General features: G+C 51.6%; 1 protein-coding gene across 1 annotated transcript in view; it reads right to left on the bottom strand.

Moving 5' to 3' along the window:
- Positions 1 to 18,560: 18,560 nt before the first annotated feature.
- The window catches only part of CRYL1 (crystallin lambda 1), an 81,958-nt gene continuing 77,957 nt past the window's right edge, over positions 18,561 to 22,561 (bottom strand). Inside the window, exons 7-8 of the mRNA XM_036831477.1 lie at positions 19,472 to 19,578; positions 18,561 to 19,118 (exon numbers count right to left, since the gene is read on the bottom strand). Coding sequence (XP_036687372.1) covers positions 19,005 to 19,118; positions 19,472 to 19,578 — 221 coding nt within the window. The 3' untranslated portion in view covers positions 18,561 to 19,004. The remainder of the gene's footprint in view (positions 19,119 to 19,471; positions 19,579 to 22,561) is intronic.

Consider the following 22,561-nt stretch of genomic DNA (forward strand, 5'->3'; position numbering starts at 1 on the left):
GGCGCAAGGGACCCCCCCCCCGACAGACGGAGAAAGGAGACCAGCACCCACTGGGCGGGGCCCGCGGGCGCTGAAGGGCAGGGAAGAGGGTGCTCAGGGCACAGGGCGGGCAGCTCACCTTCAGCTCTCTCTCCTCCTCCTCCTCCTTTTCTTTAAGGTGGTAAAATGTACATAAAACCCGCCGTTTTAACCGCCTTAAGTGCACAGCTCAGGGCGTTAAGTGCATTCACATGGCTGTGCAACCATCACCGCCTTCCCTCTCCAAAGCCCTTTCACCAGCTTCTGTTAAAAGCTCTTCCTGTCTTTTTCTTGCCCCTTTCTAGGCACTCAGGTAATCTTAATGGAATTGGTTTGCAATCATATTGTTGAATGTACCTAATAAAATTCTTGGCAATCCTTCACTTTGAAACCTTTCCCAAAAAGCCCACCAGTGAATTCATTGTAAGTTGCCTGGTTGGCTCATTCCTCCCCTGGGAGAAGGGCCAGCCTCTCCCTAAATGTAAGTCCAGCTGTTGGAGGGTGGACATTTATCCACTGTACCCCACGGGCTCAAAAAGGAGTCTTTCAGAGGACACAACTCCCCCGCAGGTGACACAAGCCTTCCTGGACAAGATGCAGGGCCCCAGGCATATTTAGCAGGTGGACGGATGGGGGGCCGATGCCCAGAAGACACGTTACTCCTTCTTACACACTGAAGTCCCCTGGCTGTGCAAGACCACGGAGCTGGCGGACGCACAGGCAGACGCGTTACGCTGTGTGCCGAGAACACCTAGACCGCACACGTGCCCCCCCCATTCGGGTGACTTGTTTTCCAAACGACCAATCAGTTATTCCAGCACCACTTACAGTGTGACCATTATAATAACTGAATTACCATATACACCTAATTTTGTTTCTAAATTGCCGCCTCTGGTCTGTTGATCTAGCTGTTCCTACATGAGCACCATCTATTTTATTATTACAGTTTCAATATATGATTGCAAATATGATTCTTCATTTAAAAATTTCATGGAATTTAAATCTAGATTCACGTTACAAAAGCATCCCATTGGGACTGCATTAAACATTTATAGTTTAATGTGGAACGTTTCTGTTTTTGCAAAATTAAGTTTTTTCATCTAGGACCATGAAATACGGCTCTCCAGTTACTCAAGTCTTCTTAAGGTTTTTGTTTTTGTTTTTTTAATATTTATTCATTTATATTTATTTTAGCTGCGCCGGGCCTTAGTTGGGGCACGCGGGATCTTTTAGTTGTGGCATGAGGGATCTAGTACCCCAGCCAGGGACCGAACCCGGGCCCCCTGCATTAGGAGCGTGGAGCCTTACCCACTGGACCACCAGGGAAGTCCCCAAAGTCTTCTTAAGGTGGATGAAATAGATACGACTTTTACAATCTAGTGAGAAGACTGACAGTTTAGAAAATAACTCAATAAACTGTGATGAGCGTCTGTAGAGGACTGTCCACAGGGCTTTGCAGGTGGATGACCAGTCACTCGTGTGGCTACCCACGGGCATCACTGAGCTCACTCACGCCAGCACATCTCCCGGCTGCACCTGGGCCCTTGCCCGTCCTGTGCCTTCGACTTGGGGTGCCGCCCCTCCTTCCCCAGTCCTCTTCCCTGCCCCTGTGCTGTCCCGGAGTGACTTCTGGCCCTTTAAAAACCGACCAAGTCACCCCTGTGGCACTCCCCGCCACCTCCCTGCACGCGGTTCATGGCCTCTCAGGTCATTCCTGGGCTGGCTGCACCTGCACCACGTGTGCATCGGGGCCCGGCCGTGCTTTCCCCGCTCGGACCCTCTGCTGTCTGTGGGCGGGAGGTGCCCAGGCTCAGCCCAGGCCCACTGCCTGCCCGAGCGTTGCCGCCCCGGGTGAGGCATCAGAAGAGCCGGCTAAGAGGGGCTGGACCGAGTGAGCTCTGTTTGCTTCCTCACTCTCTCCGCAGCGAGAGCGCCGTGTGGTCCAGGCTCGTGGGCCAGTGTTGTCCTTGGCCGAGCCTGAAGGAATCGGCCATCCTGGGTGGAGAAACAGAGGGTCTCTAGGGCAGACACCCCACGCTCTGCTTTAACCGCTCCCTTTGCAAAACTCTGCCTAAAACAAGAAGAGCACTATCAGGCTGGCCCTGCCCTCCCTCAGCCAAACGCCCCTCTCCCCAGGTGCCCAGCGAGAGCCCTTTGTCTCTGGTGGGACCGGCCCAGGCCTCCGCAGCAGAAAGACGCCTGCGGGCCCATCCAAATATTAGCTGTGGACACGTTCCTACTTTGAAAACAGGAGACGCTGTGCTGGGAGCCTCGGCTTCCAGAGAACACAATCACCTCTGTTTTCCCTTTTCCAGTGGACTGAAGCTGACACCGGCAGTGACCTTCTCTTCACTCTGCCCAAGGTTTGGAGGTCGGGGCTTTTCCCTGCCTGGGCCCAACAGCAGGAGTGAAACCTGAGAAACAGGAGAACACCCGGAGGGTCCACAGGGGTCCCTGGAAGGCTGACGAACTTCATCACGTCTTTGAGGGGAAACTTGCCCTAAACCGATGTTAATGTTTTACCTCCTGCACACCTGGCCTGAAGAAGGTTCCAAGATGCAGCTGCAGCCTGTAACCAAAACGAATATTTTTCATCTCACTATCTGATCGTACAACGAAGCTCAATTTATCAAATTAGAAAAATGTTGCACAACGGGGCAACGTTGAGTCACGGCTTTTAAAAAAATACTAGACCCCGGTTGAAGCTAGTCTGTGGCCTGTCGGGATGGAGTTTCTCAGGGTAGACATTAAAGCAAATCGACAAGTGTGTCAAGAACAATGAGGCTGACTTTGAGCTGTGCGCGGCGTTCCTTGGGCATGATTCCCGACGGCCGGCGCTGCTGGGGCCTGCGGTCGCAGGGAGGAGCGCTCGCCACGAGCCCAGGCTTGAACCACATGAGTCTGCCGAGCTTACCCCCACGGGACACTGAGCACAGAAACTGTATTTTGAATGGTTTTAAAAAGCTCTGTAATCTGGGACCTCCCTGGCGGTCCGGTGGTGAAGACTCCGTGCTTCCACCGCAGGGGGCACGGGTTCGATCCCCGGTCTGGGAACTAAGATCCTGCGTGCCACGTGGCCAAAATAAATAAATAAATAAAAATTATAAGGAAAAAAAAAAAGCTCTATAATCTGAAAGCAGAAACAACCCAAATGACCATCAACTGATGAAAAAATAAAATGTGACCCGTCTGTACAGTGGACTATTATGAGGCTACAAGAAGGAATGGGGTGCTGACACACATGGGTGAGCCTCGGAAATGTTACACTAAGTGAAAGAAGTCAGGAAAAAGGCCGAATATTGTACAAGTCCGTTTATACGAAGTATCCAGACTAGGCAAATCCACAGAGACGGGAAGTAGATTGGGCTTGCCGGGGGCAATGGGAGCTTGGGGAGGGGAGAGGGAGAAAGGGGAGGGGCTTCTAATGGCTGTGGGGCTTCTTAATGGACGGATAGAAACGTTCTCAAGTTTACTGTGGCAATGGTTGCCAACCCTGTGAATAAACTAAGAATGCTGAATTTCACACTTTAAACGGGTGAACTGTTTGGTATGTGAACTATATCTCAATAAAGCTGTTTTTTAAAAAACCTGTAGTTTTTGTTGTCTATGCAGACCCACTTAAAACAACCCATTTAATGTAATTGAGGGTACCTTTTTAAGTGAACTCTCTTACTTTTGGTTTGTGGAAAGGCAAACATCTCTCCATCCCGTCTTGGACGCACCCACTTGGTCAGAAGTGGAGGTGTTGGTGTCCCAGAATTCCACCTCTCCTCAGGGGGCCAAGGGCCAAGAGAGAGGATGGCCGGTGGCCTTCCCAGCAGCGTGGGGCCCCCCCTTGGCTCCCCGGGCCACCCCAGGGAGCAGCTGGTGTTCCGGGGCTAGCACAGGCCCCTGAGTGCCCGCAGAGAAGCCAACCCAGCCCCGCTTCTCCCAGACCTGGGAATATGGCAGGAGCAAGAGTGTCTAAGTTTCATGGGGAGAGTCACTGAAGTCACCGCCGTCACCCACTCTACAAGTGGCCATTTCAGAGTTGGCCTTTCCTCACTCTCCCAAGCCTTCTGGACCTGCATCCTCTCAGCAATGACCTTGACTCACCTCTGTCGACCGGAACTCCCTGTTGGTCCACTTCAGTCTGTCAATCCCCCTGTTGCGGTGGGTGACGCGTCCAGTCTGAGGACCCCTCGGTCCCACACCCTCCGGACCCCGCACCTGAGGGTTACGCCTAACAGCACGGAGCGAGCTCTGGTGCGGAGCACCTCCTTTACATCTAACCTCCCCCGACCTCCGTCCTCCACCTCCCCTTCCTCATTTCTCTGTCCGCTTCACAGACGGTCTCCACTGGACCTCTGTAATCACTGCCTCCACGCCGCCCCCCGTCCCTGCTGCATCACTTCCCTGTCCTCACGTACTTGACCTCTTTTTAGAACCTGCCACTTTTGGCCACTCCTGTTTCTCACCGCACTCTTCTCTGTTTCTGTCCCATCACAGTCTCTTTACCACTCCTCCGCGGCCACTTTTACTTTCTTCCTTTTCCAGCCTGACCTTTAAACGCTGGTGACCCCTGGTCTTGGTCCCTAAGGCCCCCTCAGGCTTCAGGATTTATATTCTCATTGCTAATCTGGATGGGCTGGGAGGTGGGTGAGGTTTCTTGGTGTTCAGGGTAATCTTGGTAATCTTACGTTTCAGTATTCAAGTGGGGAAAGGCTTAGAGGCCATGGGCCCAGATAAGACAGGACGTTAACACTTTATGCGGCTGCCAGCAGAGCAGTGTCCTGATTAACCCCGTGTTTGGGAGATGGCCGGCCAGGAGGGTAGATGGTGAGGGACGTGGCCACGGTCAGGCCTGGAGAGCCAAGGGGGGCCCAGCGAGGGCAGTGCTGGTGGCAGATCAGCAAACACCCAGAACCCAGTGCGCAACGTGGGCGACCTCGCGGAGGACGGCGCCCCTGCTCCCGGGCTGCAGACCGGCTCTGAGGGGCGTGCTTCCCCCTCAGACCCGTTGCTCACACACCCAGTAACCATGTGCCAGGACTGCGCGGGACAGCGCTCGCCTGCCCTTACGTTCTCTTCTCCCTCTCGGGCTGGAGGCTTGTTCACTGGGCGACACAGAGGAAGGATGCCAGACAACCAGCTTGTCTTTGGAAATCGACTGTGCCCCCTGCCCAGAGTCCCAAACAGAGTGACCCAGGCTCTGATGATGGGAGAGCGAGAGAACCGTCTTCCTTTGGTGGTTAAATTAGATAAAAAAGACATGATGAATTATCAGATAGAGATTCATCTTGCCTCTCTCCTAGGAGCTTGCTTTCTGGGAAGCATTTAATTGTCTTGGCACCAAGCAAACCGTAAGAAACCACAAGTGGGAGGCTCATTGTGCTGATTCTACAGACGCTCCCGGTTACACACCCAGGGGCTGGCAGGGTGGCCGTGGTTCTGGCCCAGCTTTGCTAGCTCTCAGCTCCCAGGCTGAATTCTGTTAGGAGCCGTCTTAATAGAACCTCTTTCTCTTTCCCAAGGGGAGCAACGTGCTTCGTGTATGACTTCATTCATCCTCAGTTGCTGAAGATCCTCACTGCTGTTTGTGTGTGTGAGACCAGGGTTAGGCTGTGTCAGGAGGGCTCAGGTCCAGAACAAGCCACTGCAGCTGAGTTTTAGCAGGAGATTTATTGTAGGATACTCAACAGTTTACAGTATTACTTGTGTAAGGGCTGAAGAAACAGACGCAGGTTCAGGAGTGATTCCCAAAGCCACACCTCAGAATCTGGCTGCCAAGGAAGCTGCTGCCTCTCCTTGGATCTGGAAGCCTCCAGCCCTGAAAGCCTCCATCGGGCCCGGAAGCCACATCTGCTCTCCCAGCTCCAACCCAAGTCGCATTGTTGGGATTGGCAGCTGCATGCGGGCACCCGCCTCCCCACCTCCTCCCAGCCGCTGGCTTGTCCTGGGCTCCCTGTGGAGTGGGCACCCCAGAGACCATGGCTGCCTGGCACAGAGGGGTGTCCAGCTCACCAAGGCCCCAGCGCCTGCAAATCAGACCCAGATCCCTAACGGCAACGGGGCTGGAGAAGGAGACTCTTTTTTTTTTTTTTAATAAATTTATTTATTTATTTATTTTTGGCTGTGTTGGGTCTTTGTTGCTGTGCACGGGCTTTCTCTAGTTGCGGCGAGCGGGGGCTACTCTTTGTTGAGGTGCACGGGCTTCTCATTGCGGTGGCTTCTCTCGTTGTGGAGCACGGGCTCTAGGCGTGTGGGCTTCAGTACTTGAGGCACGTGGGCTCAGTAGTTGTGGCACACGGGCTCTAGAGCGCAGGCTCAGTAGTTGTGGCGCACAGGCTTAGTTGCTCCACGGCATGTGGGATCTTCCTGGACCAGGGCTCGAACCCATGTCCCCTGCATTGGCAGGTGGATTCTTAACCACTGCACCATCAGGGAAGTCCCAAGAAGGAGACTCTTGCATTCATTTTGTGAAGATGGGGAACGAATGCCAGGAGCCAGGCCCCATCCCCACACAGAGGCCCTGTGGTCAGGAGAGGACCCGTTCGACACTTGGGAAGGAAGGGACCCTGACTCACCACACGCTGCCTTGGCTTTGGTCTGGGCAGGTGGTCCTCCCTGCGTCTCACGCAGCTCGGCGCCCGTCCCGCACCCAGCCTGGACCCTCCCAGCCTTCACAAGAGGCCACGTCTTTGGCCCCTCTGTCCTCCTGAGGCCCCTCCCGCGTGCTGTGCCCCACAGGCTCCTCCAAACCACTGGGCATGTGCGTCACCCGAGCCTGTGAGGACACCGGTCACCCTCTTGTTGTTTCCTGTGTGATAATCTCGAGTCTCTGACTGGGTCACAAAGTCCTGGAGGAGGAATGGGGACCCGGCCTGTGGTCGTCTCGTCTCCCTGACACTTCACAGCTCAGGGCTGAAACAGAAAAGCCCCTCGACCCCCATGCTCAGGAGAGCCTGTTTCCTACACCGCGGACGGGTGATCACGGCAGCCCCTCTCCGTGTGTGTGGTGGGTCAGGACCGAGACATGAGCTGCAGGAAGAGGCACCGAGGTCTCCGCCACCCGCTGCCGAGGGGAACCTGCCTCTTCCCAAATCCCACTGCAGGCGAGCCCGAGACCTTGGCCCACGAGGCTTGGCCTTGGGTCTTCCTCTCGGGCTCCCTGCTCCGCGGACACGGGAAGCGAGCAGAGCAGGAGACAGGAGACGCGGCACGAGGCGCGGGCCCCACTGCAGGAATTAGTTGCAGCTGGCGGGAACCCAGCCTCTCCTTCCCGCCTTCTCCGAAACACACAGGCGGGGGAGAGGCCTCCCTCCAGACTTTGAAGCCTGGCTCTCCCTTCTCCGCCCCAGGGAGGTCCCACGGCCGCCACAGGGGCCCATCCCCGCTCAGCAGACGCAGGAGGAGGGCCGGGGGTGGGTTCAGACGGGAGAGAAGGGAAAACATCAGGAGAATTCGCCCTCTCCCCAGATTGCTCTCCGCACCCCCGCGCAGAGGAAAAGAAGGCAAGCTGACTTTTGATAGATTGGCACATCTGTCTCAAACATAAGCCCCAATTCATTCAAAGTCCTTTAAATCTGCTCTGCATTCTCAACATGAAGCATTTTACTGTACGTAAACTACACGTCCGTGAACCTCATGGAAACAAGAGCGGCGTCTTCACGACTGGTCGTCTGGGGAAGGCGCCCCCTCCTGCACATCTGTGGACGTGACAGAAATTGGTTCTGAGTTTAGTAACCTTCATAAAAATATTGAACAGGACCCTTTTTTACCTGGTTGTAGTATATATTCATACTGGGAGTCAGGGAGTTGTTTTGATTTTTCAGCAGATCCCAGATTTAACCTCAGAAGCACTTTTCAGCCTGACTTTAAATGTTCCGTGTAGCGCTGCTCTGCCTTGGAGGAACTACCGATTCTGTGTTAGAGTTCTCCAGAAAAGGCCACTTTAAAAAGGGAAAAAGGAAGGAACATTCAGGACATTGCATCGCAGAGTTGTGTGTGTTGAAAACTTGCCTCGATTTACATTGTATTTTCTACTAGGAACGGTGTTTCGAAAATATCTACAAATGCCATGTTATCCGTCTGCCGTAAATATGTTTTAAAAAAGAAAGAACTCAGAGCACCAGCCAGTTTTCCCTATCACGCCCTGGGCACATCAGCCCTGCGCACACCTGCCGTCTCTTCCCCTTCTTTTCCTCTTTTCACCCCTAAACAAGGAGGTAGTCAGTCCAGAAAGGGTGGAACTTGTTTTTTTAAAACCTCATCTTATTACTTTATCAACCCTCACAGATCAGTCCAAGGATAAATATGGCAAGGGATTATGAAAAGGTAACAATGGCAAGGAAACTCAGGGGGCTTAAGGGAGGCCTGCCGTGGCTGACTCAGCCTCAGCTGCAGATGCACCTGCTTGATCCAGGACAGGAGTGTTCACGCCGCGTACACGGACACCCTCCACTCTCTTCTCGCCGCCACTGTCCCACCAGGAAGCCCGCGCACATTCCAACGGGCAGATGTGAAGGTCAGTACATTTAAGGTCATTACCAGAAAGATGTACTAGAAGTCAAATTTCCCAGTCCAGATGGCCGGGTTAAAATAAAAACAATCCTATTATTTATTTCCCACTGAAAAATATACCCACAGCTCTGGCATACCCAGCATTCAGGTACACTGTTGGCGGTATCTAGCAGAATGTACCAAGATTTTTAAACATTTCTATCTATTGACAACCTGATTCCTCTTCTGATAATTTATCCTAAGTAAACAATTAGAGACGCACTTAGCTTTAGGTACAAAATATTCTATGCAGAATACTTTACAAGGGGAAAAATGTTGACAACATCATGACTCTCCTACAATAGGGGAAATTCCAAAGTCAGTGATGGCAACGTGATGGAGTCCTATTCATTCAAAACTAAACTTCCGGTCTCCTGTGAGCACCGCGGGGAAGCGTGGAGTTAACTTGCAGGTCTGAGGTCGGGCTGGTTACATCAAGCCCTGGCTCTGGAACGTTCGGTGTGACCTTGGAATGTTTGCACATCTAACTCTTAGTTCCCTTGTATGAAAACAATGAGGCTACCATAGAACTAAGAAAAATAATTCATGAAAAGCGCTGAGACATACGAGGGCTCAATAAACGTTTCCAGTAACTTTGGTTACACAGAAATCACTGGGTGCTTTAAAAGATACCGACGGTGGGTTCCACACCCAGAAACTCCGACGTAGGTGGTCTGGGGTGTAGACACAACATCCAGACTTTTCGAAGCTGCTCAGGTGGGTTCTGATCCCAGCCGCGGGAGGGGAGCTCGTACTGGACTAACCATCCTCATAACCACGACAAAGTGGTCAGAGTACGAAGACCAGTGGCTAGAAGGGAGGACGGCACCCCGGCCGGCTCCACACCGACCAGCTGTCCTGTCGCCAAATAGCAAAACAGGTGCTCGAGCAGAAAGCGGCCACCAAACTGGGCTGAAGACAGAGGTGAAACGTCCCAGGAAGCCAGGCGGATGGAGGGGAAGCGCCGAATCAGCGTGCGGTTCCCCTGTGACCTCGGCAGTGGCAGCCCGAGCGCGGGGAGACGCACGAAGCCAAGGTGGAGGCCTAGGCCCCCGGAGCCTGAGCTCAGGGCTCAGTGAACCCGCAGGCTGTTCCTGAAAAACCGGATGGACCACAGCTCAGCAGTGGCTGAAGGCTGTGCCCTGGGACAGTGACAGCCGGAGCCCACAGGCCTGAGGTCCAGCCGGGAACTGACCGCCCCCCCCAGAGCAGAAGGCAACCCACAGGAGAGGAGGATGATCCAACTCAAAGTCCCCACAACACATCATCCACAATTCCCAGAACAATAGTCATTTCTAAAAAGGCACTAGACAAGCAAAAAAGAACAACAGAAAATGTGACCCATAATCAAGATAATAGAAATAGACTTACAGATAACTTACATTTTGAATTTAGCAGATGAACCATTTAAAACAGCTACGACAGATACGTAAAGGATTCACGAGGAAGAGGGGAAGAAGAGGGCAGTGAGATAGGGGATCTTGGAAGAGAACTAGAAATGTCAAAAAGAAAACAAACGGAATTCTAGAATTGAAAAAAACAGGGCCGAAATTAAAAATTCAGTGGCTAGGCCTCACTAAAGACTACACAGCCAAGAAGAGGATCATGAATTTGAAAACAAGTCAGTAGAAATGATCCATTTTCTGAGCCACACAGAGGAAAAGTCCTGTGGAAGAACAGCAAATGATTTTGGTCTAACATATGAATTGGAGCCCAGAAGGAACAGACAGACAGAATGGGCAGAAGAATATTTAATGAGATAACGGCCGTTTTCTCCCAGAATTGATACAAGACAACCCACAGAGCCAAGAAGCTCAGCAACCCCCGTGCATGATAAATACAGAGGACATATCTTAGTCAAACTTTTGAAAAATGAAAATAAAGAGAAAAATCTTTGAAAAAAAAACTAGTGAGAAAAAAGGAGACACGTTACCCTCGGAGAAATGACAAAAATGATGATGACTGACACGAACAGAAGGGATAGAAGCTAAAGGAGAACTGAAAAACATCTTCAAAAAGAGAAAAATGCCAACTCGAAATCTAGGTCAAGCAAAAATCTCCTTTGAAAATGTAGGCAAAATAAAGACATTTTCAGAAAGACAAAAAATGAGAGAATTCATTGCTAAAGGAAGTTCTCCATGCTGAAGGGAAAAATCCCTGATCTAAACCTGAATCTGCAAGAAAGAATGAAAATCACTACGAATGGTAAACCTACAGGTACACAGAAAAATCTATTTTTCTTTAGTTCTTTAAAAGCATGGTCTGTAAAATGCAAAAGTAATAAAAATGTGTTTATTGTATGATTTATATGTAAGTAGAAGTAAAACGTATGACGATACAGCATAAAGGGCTGGGGCATAAATTGAATTATAATGTTATAAGGTGCTCACATTGTATGTGAAGCGGCATAAAATTAAAGTTTGACTGTGATAGATAATCAACAAGAACCTACTGTATAGCACAAGGAGCTCTACTCAATATTCTGTGATAACCTATATGGGAAAAGAATCTGAAAAAGACTAGATATATATGTATATGCATCACTAAACCACTGTGTTGTACACCTGAAACTAACCCAACGTTGTAAATCAACTATACTCCAATATAAAATAAAAATTAAAAAAAGAAAGAAAGGATTGAATGGAGAGGCTATCAGGTAACTTGAAGAATCGAAAAGAAGGCTATGGAATTGGGCTCCAAACGGTAGGAATCAGGGCAGCTCTGCAGCTCTACTTTTTTCCCCCCAATCTCTGTATTACTGTTGTTAAAAAACAAGACAAAGGGCCCCAAATGGAGTCGCTTGTGCTAAACCCTCCATCAGCAAAGCCAGACTGAGCTTCATTCCGGTTTCGGGTCTCCCGGAAACGGAGCCTCAAACAAGCCCCTCGGGAATCTCCGGTCAGCGCTAGTCCTGTCGCCGGCAGAGCCCGTTAACAATTTCTGGGAAATAAAAATAGAATCTGGTTAATACAGTCAAGTCTAACCTTTTGTTTCCCTTTGTGCTGAGTCTAGTGTCACCGGCTCACAGCGGCCGCCCTGGGGAACTGACCAGGTGGCAAGTTCTGGGTTTAAACCCGCCACTCTCTCCTCCGGACCCCTCACCTAACCCCTCAGGAGTTCATTTGATGCCCTGTCTCCTGAAACGAGTCATTAGGAACCACAGCACTCATTTTCTCATCCTTCGTGGCCGTGGAACAGCCAGCATTACGCATTTCTCCCTGGAGGACCCAAATTTGGAGAGTGCACTGTCCCACCAAGCTCCCTTCCTACCAAACTTCCATTTGGCTGAGCACCAATTACATGGAATCACACCCAGGACCTCGTAAACCACAGAATGGGTCAGCAGCGCGCTGGTATCAAACGGTACCACCCATGGGGGTCATTTTCTCTGAGGCTTTGCCCAGAGAAAATCACACATCCGATCGTCACGAGGATGCCCCAGCCCCAAGAAAGCTCAGATCCTGTGGTCTCACAGTGAACAGTGCCTTCCAGGCTGTAATCTAGGACCTAACTCTCCTTCCCAATTATTATCCCCACGATGCCGAGGGTGCTGCCTTTTGAGTGAATCCGTCATAGATGGGAACTCACCTACAAACAAGGGGACAGGCACCCCCCCAGGGTAGGGACACAGATTCCACCACATGCTCATCCCTAAGGTGATTCTTCAAAAATTCTACTTCAAAGACTCAAATCAACATGAATCAACATGAATTAATCTTTGAAGCAGCTACTTTGGAACAAATTCTTGTTCAGGCTTTCCCTTGCTCACTCTCTTTTACTTAACAAGGCTTGATGTTGGGAATCTGGGCAAGAAAGTTCCATCTACAGCAAAAGCGATGCTGAATTCCTGCGAGCAATTCCTGGGAATTCACCTGTGATGTTATCTGCCCCCTAGAGAAGGATTCATTCACAAAAGGACAGGCCGAGACTGACTGAAAGGAGAGACCAACTTGTGATCAGCTCGTTTGCAGATGGAAGACAACTTGGGAATCATGGGCATCATTTCAGGGTCCTCCAAGTCTTTGCCGTTAACCCTTCCCTAGGTTGCCTGGGAAACACATTTATGCTTTTCCTAAAAGTAAAGCAAATGAAAGAGGGGAAAGAACAGGCTTTGAGGCCAGACGGACCTGGTTTCTGGTCTCCTTTGCAAAATTAATAAAGAAAGTACTTCCTTCCAAGGTTGTTTTATGCATCAAAGATAATGTATGTAAAGAGCCCATCACAGTGTCAGAAACACAGTCGGTGCACAATAAAATGGTAAATATTATTATTTGGGGCAAGGAAACCATAGATTAGACCCAACTCTACCACCTACCAGCTCTGGGATCCAATATCTTAGTTCCATCTGCAAAATGGGAATAATAATGGTAAAGACAAATAAGGTCATCGATGATAAACTGTAAAGCACTATACATCATATGGTGTTATCTGACCTTTGAAGTTTCTTCAGACTCCAGCAGTCTATAATTTACCACCTGATAAAAGGGTTGTACTGTGGTTTAGAGTGAGGTGAGAAGGTTTACCAACTAATAGAGCTCAGTTGCCGTAGCAACTCAGACATTATTTTCAAAGTAAGAAAGTTAATGTTGAGGTACATGTCTTCTGTAACATCCCAGTGGGTTTTCCACTGTAGATAGAGACAAGAGACAAAGCTGTATTTTAGGATCAGAGCACTAGAGTGAAACTAATACTCTGTTAAGCTAGGAAAACTAGGACTTAACCTTGGCTTTGGTAACACGACGTGGAGACACTCTACTTGTATATTTTGAAATCCCCAAATTCTCTTGTAGAAAATGTCAAGCACCATCAAAATATTGTGCTTTTTCAGCCTCTCATCATAAGCATGCAATGTTTTCCATTATGGGTTAAAGATAAGGTAAAGTGCTTCTATTGATCTAACAACTTCTGAAGCTATTCAAGAGAAAAAGGGTGTGATATGTACACAGAGAGAGAGGGGAGGAGAGAAACTTTTATATATATATAGTTATATATAGAATACCATATATAATATATGATATGGATAGAAAATATGTTATATGTAGTTATATATGCAGTATATATTATGTAGGGAGGGATATAGATAGACAGACAGTGAATGCGTTACATGTATATTATGAGAAGATCTTCAGTTATAGGTAGGACCGAATGTCAACGCCTGCCTGAAAGAGGTAAGGATCTTCCCACCAAGCTGAGCAAGGCATAGTTTACTCAGCCATGCAGGGTATTTTTCTAAAGGATTTATTGTATTAAGCACAGCAGCGGCCCTAATACTTGGAGGGGTGCCTAGTTCAGGTGGCTTGTGTTTTCCTACATTATGTCAGAAACAGTTTTCCCAACTCTTAGTCTTAGAGAAGAACTGGTTCAGTCTTCAAAGTTTCAGTAATATCAAAGGTAAGCTTTTCTTGTGAAACATGGACTTTCTCACTCTGTCAAGACCGTTTTCTTAGCACGGCCCGTCATGACACTGGCTTCCAGATCTCAGACTGATAAAGAGATGCTTCTTTACACTATTTCTTTCTCAGGTCACGCTGCCAGAGCAGCAGGTCTCTGAGCCATGTAAATGTCAAACCTTGAACCGGGTCCGGTTGGATAAGGTTTTCACGGCACGTTTAACACGACATGACTCAAAGTTTCAAAAGAGCTCAATTTACTTGCATCTCACATATTTGGAGAATTCCCTTCTTCTTCCTGATGGAAAGTACCGTTTTCTCGAAACATAGCTGCCCTTCCAATTGCATATGGAGAATCCCATAATCATGAGAGAGGAGACCCCTCGGGTCTGTTGTACAAAGGGTCCTGGAAAGGGCGGGGGCAGAGAAGATCCGCAGGACAGGAGGCTGGTTCATGGACTGACCGGGAACCAGGGGTCATCCAGGCCCCCTGGGAGGGGTCAGAACTTGTCTCTGCAGAGGTTCCGGGAGGACGTCAGGTGGGTGGGGAGGGATGAGTGTTGCCGGCTGCTCACCAGCATTACCTGGGATTCCCGGGAACACACAAATCCCTGGGCCCCGCCTGTGGAGACTCCGAGTCAGCAGGACTTTCTGGGAGACCCAGAATCTGTCTTTTTTTTTTTTTTTTTTTTTTTTTTTTTTTTTTTAAGATTTATTTATTTATTGATTGATTGATTGCTATGTTGGGTCTTCGTTTCTGTGCGAGGGCTTTCTCTAGTTACGGCAAGCGGGGGCCACTCCTCATCGCGGTGCGTGGGCCTCTCACTATCGTGGCCTCTCTTGTTGCGGAGCACAGGCTCCAGACGCGCAGGCTCAGTAGTTGTGGCTCACGGGCCTAGTTGCTCCGTGGCACGTGGGATCTTCCCAGACCAGGGCTCGAACCCGTGTCCCCTGCATTAGCAGGCAGACTCTCAACCACTGCGCCACCAGGGAAGCCCCAGAATCTGTCTTTTTAACAAGTGTCGGGTGGGTCCGATTCCCTTTGTGTGGTGGTTTCGGAACACTTGGTTTGTATATTCCAAGCAGGGCTCACCAGGTTGATGCCAGCTTGTGCTGTGCTGGTGAGGGTTTAACCTTCACACACACACACACACCAGAAACAGGCCTTGATTCTGAGCCTTGCTGAGTTCCAGATGCCCACACGTGTACACACACCGTGGTGGACATGGTGGCCGATTTCAGGCTATCGATCTGACATCATGGGACACAGAGCTGGCAATAGATGCCCACGAGGGGCCCCCATGGCCAAGCCTGCCGAGCTGCCCGGCAGCCAGTGGGAGGGTCCAGGGCCAGTGGGTCACCCAGGAAAGGGAACTGAGGAGACAGGTGTGAGCCCAGTGTCCAGGAGCACCTAGTGCCCGGTGGGTGCCACGTGTGTGCATGCGGTGCGGGGGCATGATGAGAGTGGGCAGACGACAGATGTGTGTCCCTTCCTTTATTTGCCATTTTCTACAACAATGCGTTAGTCTGTAAGAGCTCCAAAAGCGACTGATGAGGTTTTTTCATTTCTTTTTATTTTTTAATATTTTTTTAATTTTTTTTGGCTGCGTCGGGTCTTAGTTGCAGCATGCAGGATCTTTCGTTGCGGCGTGTGGGTTTCTCTCTAGTTGCAGGGCGCAGGCTTAGTTGCCCTGTGGCATGTGGGATCTTAGTGCCCTGACCAGGGCTCAAACCCGCGTTCCCTGCGTTAGAAGGCAGATTCTTAACCACTGGACCGCCAGGGAAGTCCCGAGGTTTTTTAATTTCTTAGTTTCATTAGAAACTCAGGGACTTCCCTGGTGGCGCAGTGGTTAAGAATCCACCTGCCAATGCAAGGCACATGGGTTTGTGCCCTGGTCCGGGAAGATCCCACATGCCGCGGAGCAACTAAGCCCGTGTGCCACAACTACTGAGCCTGCACTCTAGAGCCCGCGAGCCACAACTACTGAGCCCACGTGCCACAACTACTGAAGCCCATTCGTCTAGAGCCCGTGCTCCACAAGAGAAGCCACCGCAATGAGAAGCCTGCGCACCGCAAGGAAGAGTAGCCCCGCTCGCCGCAACTAGAGAAAGCCCGCGTGCAGCAACGAAGACCCAACACAGCCAAACATAAATAAATTTATTAAAAAAAAAACAAAAAGAAAAAGAAACTCCAACTTTGACACGTTAGTTGTGCTTTAGCACATGGCGGTTGCTTTTCTTACTGACGCAGAGAGAGCCCCGCTGTGGGCTCCGGGCTGTGTTAACGCGGCCCCAGTGATTCGGGAAGTGTCCTTGCTTGTGTGCCCTCCCCGGGTTTTCAGACTGTGGCCCAGATGCCTCACGTCTTGTTTTAGCTCTTCTATGTTTTAAGAAGATCTTTGTGCATGCGTTTCTTATTCGTCCTCAGCAGAGGGCTGGTTACCCAGTCGTTGCCAGAGGTGGCCTGAAGTGGACGTGTCGAGTTCCTTTGTTGTTTGGTTGGGCCGGTTTGTTGGGAACGTGCTTTGTGTTGGGTGCCACCGGGAACAAGACAACGAATGACTCCTCTGCCCTTGCAGCCGGCCGGGAGTCCGACGTGTGACACGGCAGCTGCTGCGCAGAACGAAGAGGTGACACACGCAGGTCCAGGCAGAGTCTCAGGGAACTTCCAGAGGGACGGGAGGGCTTCCGGGGGGAGGTGGCACCTGGGCGCTCGCGCAGGCCAGGCCCGCACATGAGAGATGGGAGGCGTCACTGTCCTCGCCTTCAGCCGCAGCTGGTACATCAACCCAGCAGAGACGGCAGGGACCAGCAGCCCCTGGCACTAGCTGAACCCACCTGGTGTCCCTGCCCAGGAGGGGTCTGGGCCCAGCCCACGGGCCCGTGTCTACTAATCCACACTTCGCACACTATCCCAGCCTCTACACGGAAACATGAAGTGCAACAGAGGAAACGTTTGGTGTCCACCATCTCCTCTCTGGGGAGCCTCTCAGAGTCATCCTCGTGAGAGGCCTGAGGGTTAGGAGGCAAATTTTGATCTGCTGTGTATTTCTCTACAGCCAGCTTCTGGAAGAAAAGAGGTGGTGGACGTGAACTTACTCGGGAATTATTCAGGTTAAAGCCACCTCCACTCTCCGCAAAAAAAAAAAGAAAAGAGAAGAGAAAGCACGGCATATCTAAGGACACAAAATTAAAAGGCAGTTTTTCCAAAAACTGTGAAGGGATCATTTCAGATCCTTATGGAACAGAAAGGAGTGTACCAGCCCCCAGCCCGGGACTGGGCTGAAACCCAGCGCCCGCAGGCCTGGCTGGCTGGGACCCAGAGCCTGAGGCCGGGGCCGGCGATGCCCCCGAGCCCCAGGGAGCCGCAGGCCTGCAGGTGCCCAGGGCCCGGGGCAGCCGGGACGCCGGCGGGAGGAGTTCTGAGCGGTGTGTTGGGGGAAGGGCAGTGACCCAAAATTCGTGGGCCTGGAGGTCTGAAAAAAGGAGAAACGCCGTGCCAAAGGGAAGGGAACAGAGCTCTTACCTCAGCAGAATACAAACGAGCTCCCTGCCGAGGACGGAAACAAAATGTCACCACCTCGAACCTGAGGGCTGCCTCGGGGAGGCAGGCAGCCCCAGCACTGGGCTGGCGACGCGAAGCCCTTTACAGGACGGGAGGGGCTTCCAGGCAGAGTGCCAGGTGCCCTGCCTGTCCAGCGCCACCTGGGCAGGTGACGATTTGGGGGTGGGGGATGTGTGAGCTCTCCGCTTGCTGTAGAGCCAAGTATGGTTCGATCCAACCTAGAAAACCGCCAGGGACGCCCGGCCCCGGGTCCGGACTCAAATACGCAGGTGGCTGTCAGGGACACAGCCCAGGAAGGGACAATGTGGCAGCTCTCCCAGAGGCCCAGGTGGCCCTGCGGGCTGTCCAACAGGAGCAAGACCTCGGCCGTGGCGAAGGCAGGGTGGCAAAGGGGGTCCAGCTCGGGAGGGTCCCCAGGGCCAGTCAGAACCTGGCGAGAATCCCCGGCCGGGCAGCCCGAGGCCGGCTCCGGGGAGCCGAGGGTCTCGCCCAGGAGCGCCCCGTGCTACAGCCGAAGGGGGTCTCCCGCCGGCCCGCCCCCTCTCCCCGCCCCCCCTCTTCTTCCCCCCTCCTCTCCCCCCTTCCCCCGCCGGGGGCTGGGAGGGGCTCCGGAGACGGAGGACTGCGTGGGGACGGGCCTGAGGGAAGGTCCGCGCGCTCCAGCGCCCCCTCCCTGCTGGGGGCTGCCCTGCGGACACCCACCGGCCCGGGGTCCCCAGCCTCTGCTCAGCCCCCGTCCTGGGTGCGGCCTCCACAGCCCAGGGTCACCCTCGTCCTGCTCACGGCCGGAGACGGCAGGCCGTGTCATTGGTCACGCGCTCGCTGGGGCGGCGTCGGTGGGGTGCACGCCACCCCCAGAAGGGGCTTCCCAAGCACACCCGACCGCGGCGCCGTGGGAAACACTGGCCCAAACGGGGGGTTGTCCCCGAATGACAGAGGGCTCTGAACAAAAGATGGGCTTACGACTCGACCGTGGTCACTCGAGATAACGTCCGTCATCAGAATCACCGACTTGCGCAGAAAGAACAGAAGGAAAAGACGTCTTTATGGAATCAAACGCTTTTATTTGGAATAAGCATCAAGAAAGTGAAGGGAGTTGCCTCATAAATGCAGAGCCGCAGAGTACTCAGCAGGAGGTCAGAAAATAATTATAAAACTATTTTGCAGCAGATTAAAATAACTTGAAACTACGATCACTGGCTATGAAGTGTATCCACATGTAATCACACGGGAAATAAATGGTAAAATCTTCAGAGGATTTGCTCTCTCGCCTGCCCTGGTGGCAGGGGTTCCAGCCCGCAGACCTCAGTGCTGCTCTGACCCCCAGTCTGGGGCACCACCCCGTCCACCGGGGCGCCTGCCTAGTGGAGAGCAAGTCGGGCTCTGCCTGCTGGGCTCCCAAGGCCTCCCAGCGTCTCTGAGCCCCTTGACAGGGGCTCGTGCTTCCAGCGAACGGGCTCCAGCACGGGCGGCAGTGGTCGCACGAGGCTTCACTGGGGCTGCAGCTGGCTCTTCAGTCTGGCAAGTCTCATGAGGCATCTGTCCCTCCACTCCCTCCTGGCAGCTAAGTGCTCCGGGTCATCTGGAACCTTCACGCACATGGCCTGGGAACAGGAAAGAAAAGAACAGACAAGAGGGGAAAAGGGGAAAGAAGCATGAAGAGCAACTAACTTAGCAGGAGGGAAATTACTCCTATTTATGCAAACTCTGAATCTGCTTTCAGAGACAAAAGAAGCCTGGCAAACCCTCAACTAACATAACTTTCCAAATCCAGAGGGGCCGACGGTTCCCTCAGACGAGTCAAAATGAGCTGCCAGTTCCTTGGTCACACGGCTCGGAGGGTCCCCTGAGACCCTGACGGGGCTATGGACAGTCAGGAACGTGGAACCTCAGAGTCAAGGCAAAGAGCCTGGCTACAAACGAATCCTTGCCTTCCACCGGCACGGAGTCTACGCACCTGGTGCACTTTTTCAGCTGCGGCCCCGGAAAACTCTGGAATGGGTCCAAAAGTCTTCAGGACATGTTTCATGCCTTCGCTGTACCTGTCACAGTAGCTTAACATACCTGGAAGCAGAAGAAAACAAGAATCCCCAAGTCAGAGAACTCCTGTCTGCGCTCAAACCAAGAATGTGTCCGGAGAGTCTCGCCCTGGGCTCACCCTCCCGTGGGTGAAGCAGGGCTGCGGGTGGGAAATGCACCCCGGTCAGCGGCCCTGGGCTCACTACTCAAGCTTTTCTCGGCAATAAAGGCCCGAGAAGCGACCCGACCTCCAGGCCTGGGTCAGCGCCTCTCAGGGACGCTGGGTCGGCCCACGTTCCTGCTTTGATTCCTCGACTATCACATTAATCCTGTTTTCACCACGAGCGTCTCCTTCAACAATGCACCTATGAGGTTACTTGTGTACATGGCTCGAATGCATTTTCTAAGAACCAAAGATGTCAAGTTCAACTAAATCCGTTGCCCACTCCGCTCTTATCCCTGGATTCTAGCTGGCACTTGACCCACCGGGCAGCGGCAGCCTTAACACGGGCTCTTCACCCCAGGGGCTGGCTCGGCTGTGGCCGCTGGGTTAGGGCGCCGCCAGCCACCCGCCCTGACCTGCATCTGAGCCCCGGCCACATGACTTCCCACTAGGCCCGCGGCTTCCGGGCCCTGAATCGAAGATGGAGCCCTAGGATTCTGGTGGAGAAGCACATGGAGAAGAGGCTCATCCTGAGGGCGGGGGGGGAAGCGCCGCACTTAGGAGCAGCGCGCGGGCAGCGTGGCAGAGGCCGACTCCAAGAGGAAGCCCGTCAGCTGCCCACACGCGGGGCGGACTTGCTGGACTGGCCAATCGGCACACAGCGTGGCCCTCCGCCCCCCCAAATCCCTCCCTCCTGCCCGCCAGGCAGGTCGCATCGGGAGCCTGGCCCCAGAGCCTGGCCCCGGAGCCGCTGAGCTGCGCTGGCCCTTTGCCAACCTCTCTCAAAACCAGGGAGACTCAGCAGTTGGTCAGTCAGGCTAAAAAGATAACAAGGGAACAAACAAAACTGCAGGATTTGCAGAGATCCAGAGCTGGGCCCTCACCGACCCCACGAAAACTGTGTGATTCATTTAAAATAAAAACGATCTCCACTAGATACGCCTTAAAAAAGAAAAACAACCTCTGTGGGGTTAGTTCTGGTGCATCTACACTGATGTGAAAGCCTAAATTCGCTGATTTCAACTGCATTTGTCCCAAATCGTTTGCCTTCTCTCTGAGGGTGATAAAATGATACCCACTTTGTCTTAGGAGAGAAAGTGGTTCGAAGGGTGAGAATTCGGAAATGCTACCTTTCTGACGTTAGCACCTGCAATTAAGTGGTGGGCGCTCCCTTTTAAGAAGAGGGGTTTCACTGTGTTTACCGGAAGCACCAGGGGATGGTCCAGAGCTCAGGAAGGCCCCCCCTCGCCCCCCCAGTTCTCTTGGATGGCTCAGCATCTCTGGAACATGGAAAACGCCCCAGACACTTATTCACTTTTGGAAATTAAATATTTACTTCACTGTGCCTATTTGTTGGTTTATTCAAACTCAAGGTGATAAAATCCAGACACAAATACAGCTTACTCGTGTTTGGGAAGCAGAGACGCTGAACCGAATGAGCTGGAGAGACTGAGTGAGAAAAGAGCAGGCAGATGTGCTGCAGCTGCGAACTCACCCACTTTCGGAGAAACAAGCTGCCCCGGCCCCCAAGTCCCAGCAATGAGCCACGGGACTCAATTCAGGTGCTGTGTTTCACCTCTGGGTTACTTTACGTTTTCTGAACGAGTGTCCCTCTTTCACTGCCCCGGTGAAGTCATCTGAGTCTCCCAGGGGCTTTCTAGAACCTTTTTTCCCTACTGCCTTTTATACAATTTGTAGTTTTAAAAGGGCTTTTATTTCTTCAGAACAGAATAAAATATGGTGAAACTCTTTACAGTCCATAACTTCTCCCCAAAACCAATGAAAACTTCAGTCTCATTAGCATAAAAACACTTTCTATAACATGCACTCAGCTCTCAGGATAAACAGCCCGTTGTTTGTGGCGAGGCTGGGAGCCTCCACTCGCTCCAGACACAGGAAGTTCACAGTGACTTACAGTCAGGATCTGCGGTGTGCCTTATTGACAACTTTCCAGTGAAGGTATCACTCTTACTATTATTTGCAACACATCCCCTTCCATTAGAGAGTAAAAAAGGAGGCTTTTAAATATTTCCAACGATAATTTTGGCTTCTCTACACCATGAAAGGTGAACTGAGTGGGAATAATTCTAGAATAACAATTTCACTGAAAATGGAAATTAGGGACTTCCCTGGTGATCCAGTGGTTAAGAATCCACCTTCCAACGCAGGGGACGTGGGTTCGATCCCTGGTCAGGGAGCTAAGGTCCCACATGCCGCGGGGCAACTAAGCCTGCGCACTGCACCTAAGACCCAACACAGCCTAATAAATAAATAAATAACTATGTAAAAAAAAGGAGAGAAAATGGAAAGGAAAAAAAACCACTTCACCTTTTATCCCACGAGTCTGCCCTTCCTCCATATCTTCTTTACATCCATGCCCTCTGCTCTGTCAACAACACCCTCTTCCAAAAACTCATAGAGCTTAGCTTTTTAGAAGACTCTGAACCTACCTTCTTAAGAGATGCTTATACGGAATAAGAAAAGATGGGGGGGGGGGGGGAGAAAACAGATTCTCGTGAAATTAGATTTAGCTCATTTCACTGGTTTCTAACTTGGGCCCAGTATCTGCACGCCGTGTATTCTCATGTCACCCCTGTGAGGGGGGGGGGGGGTCACTGCTGCTATACCCATTTTACAGGTGGGGAAACTGAGGTGCAGTGAACTGATGTGCCAAGGTCATCTAGCTTGCAGGTCAGCGGGGCGCTGGCTGGCTCCACCAGCCAGACCCACCACTCTGAGAGCCGGCACCGCCTTAAAAAGTAGCCAAACGGAGTAGGCATGCTGGCCTCCTGTTTCTCAGGTGCTATTTTATTAGATTAAAAACAAATTCTAAAATACCTCTACCACTTCCAGATAAACTGTAGC

This window comes from Balaenoptera musculus, chromosome 18, assembly GCF_009873245.2.
Source record: "Balaenoptera musculus isolate JJ_BM4_2016_0621 chromosome 18, mBalMus1.pri.v3, whole genome shotgun sequence".
Taxonomy (NCBI): Eukaryota; Metazoa; Chordata; class Mammalia; order Artiodactyla; family Balaenopteridae; genus Balaenoptera; species Balaenoptera musculus.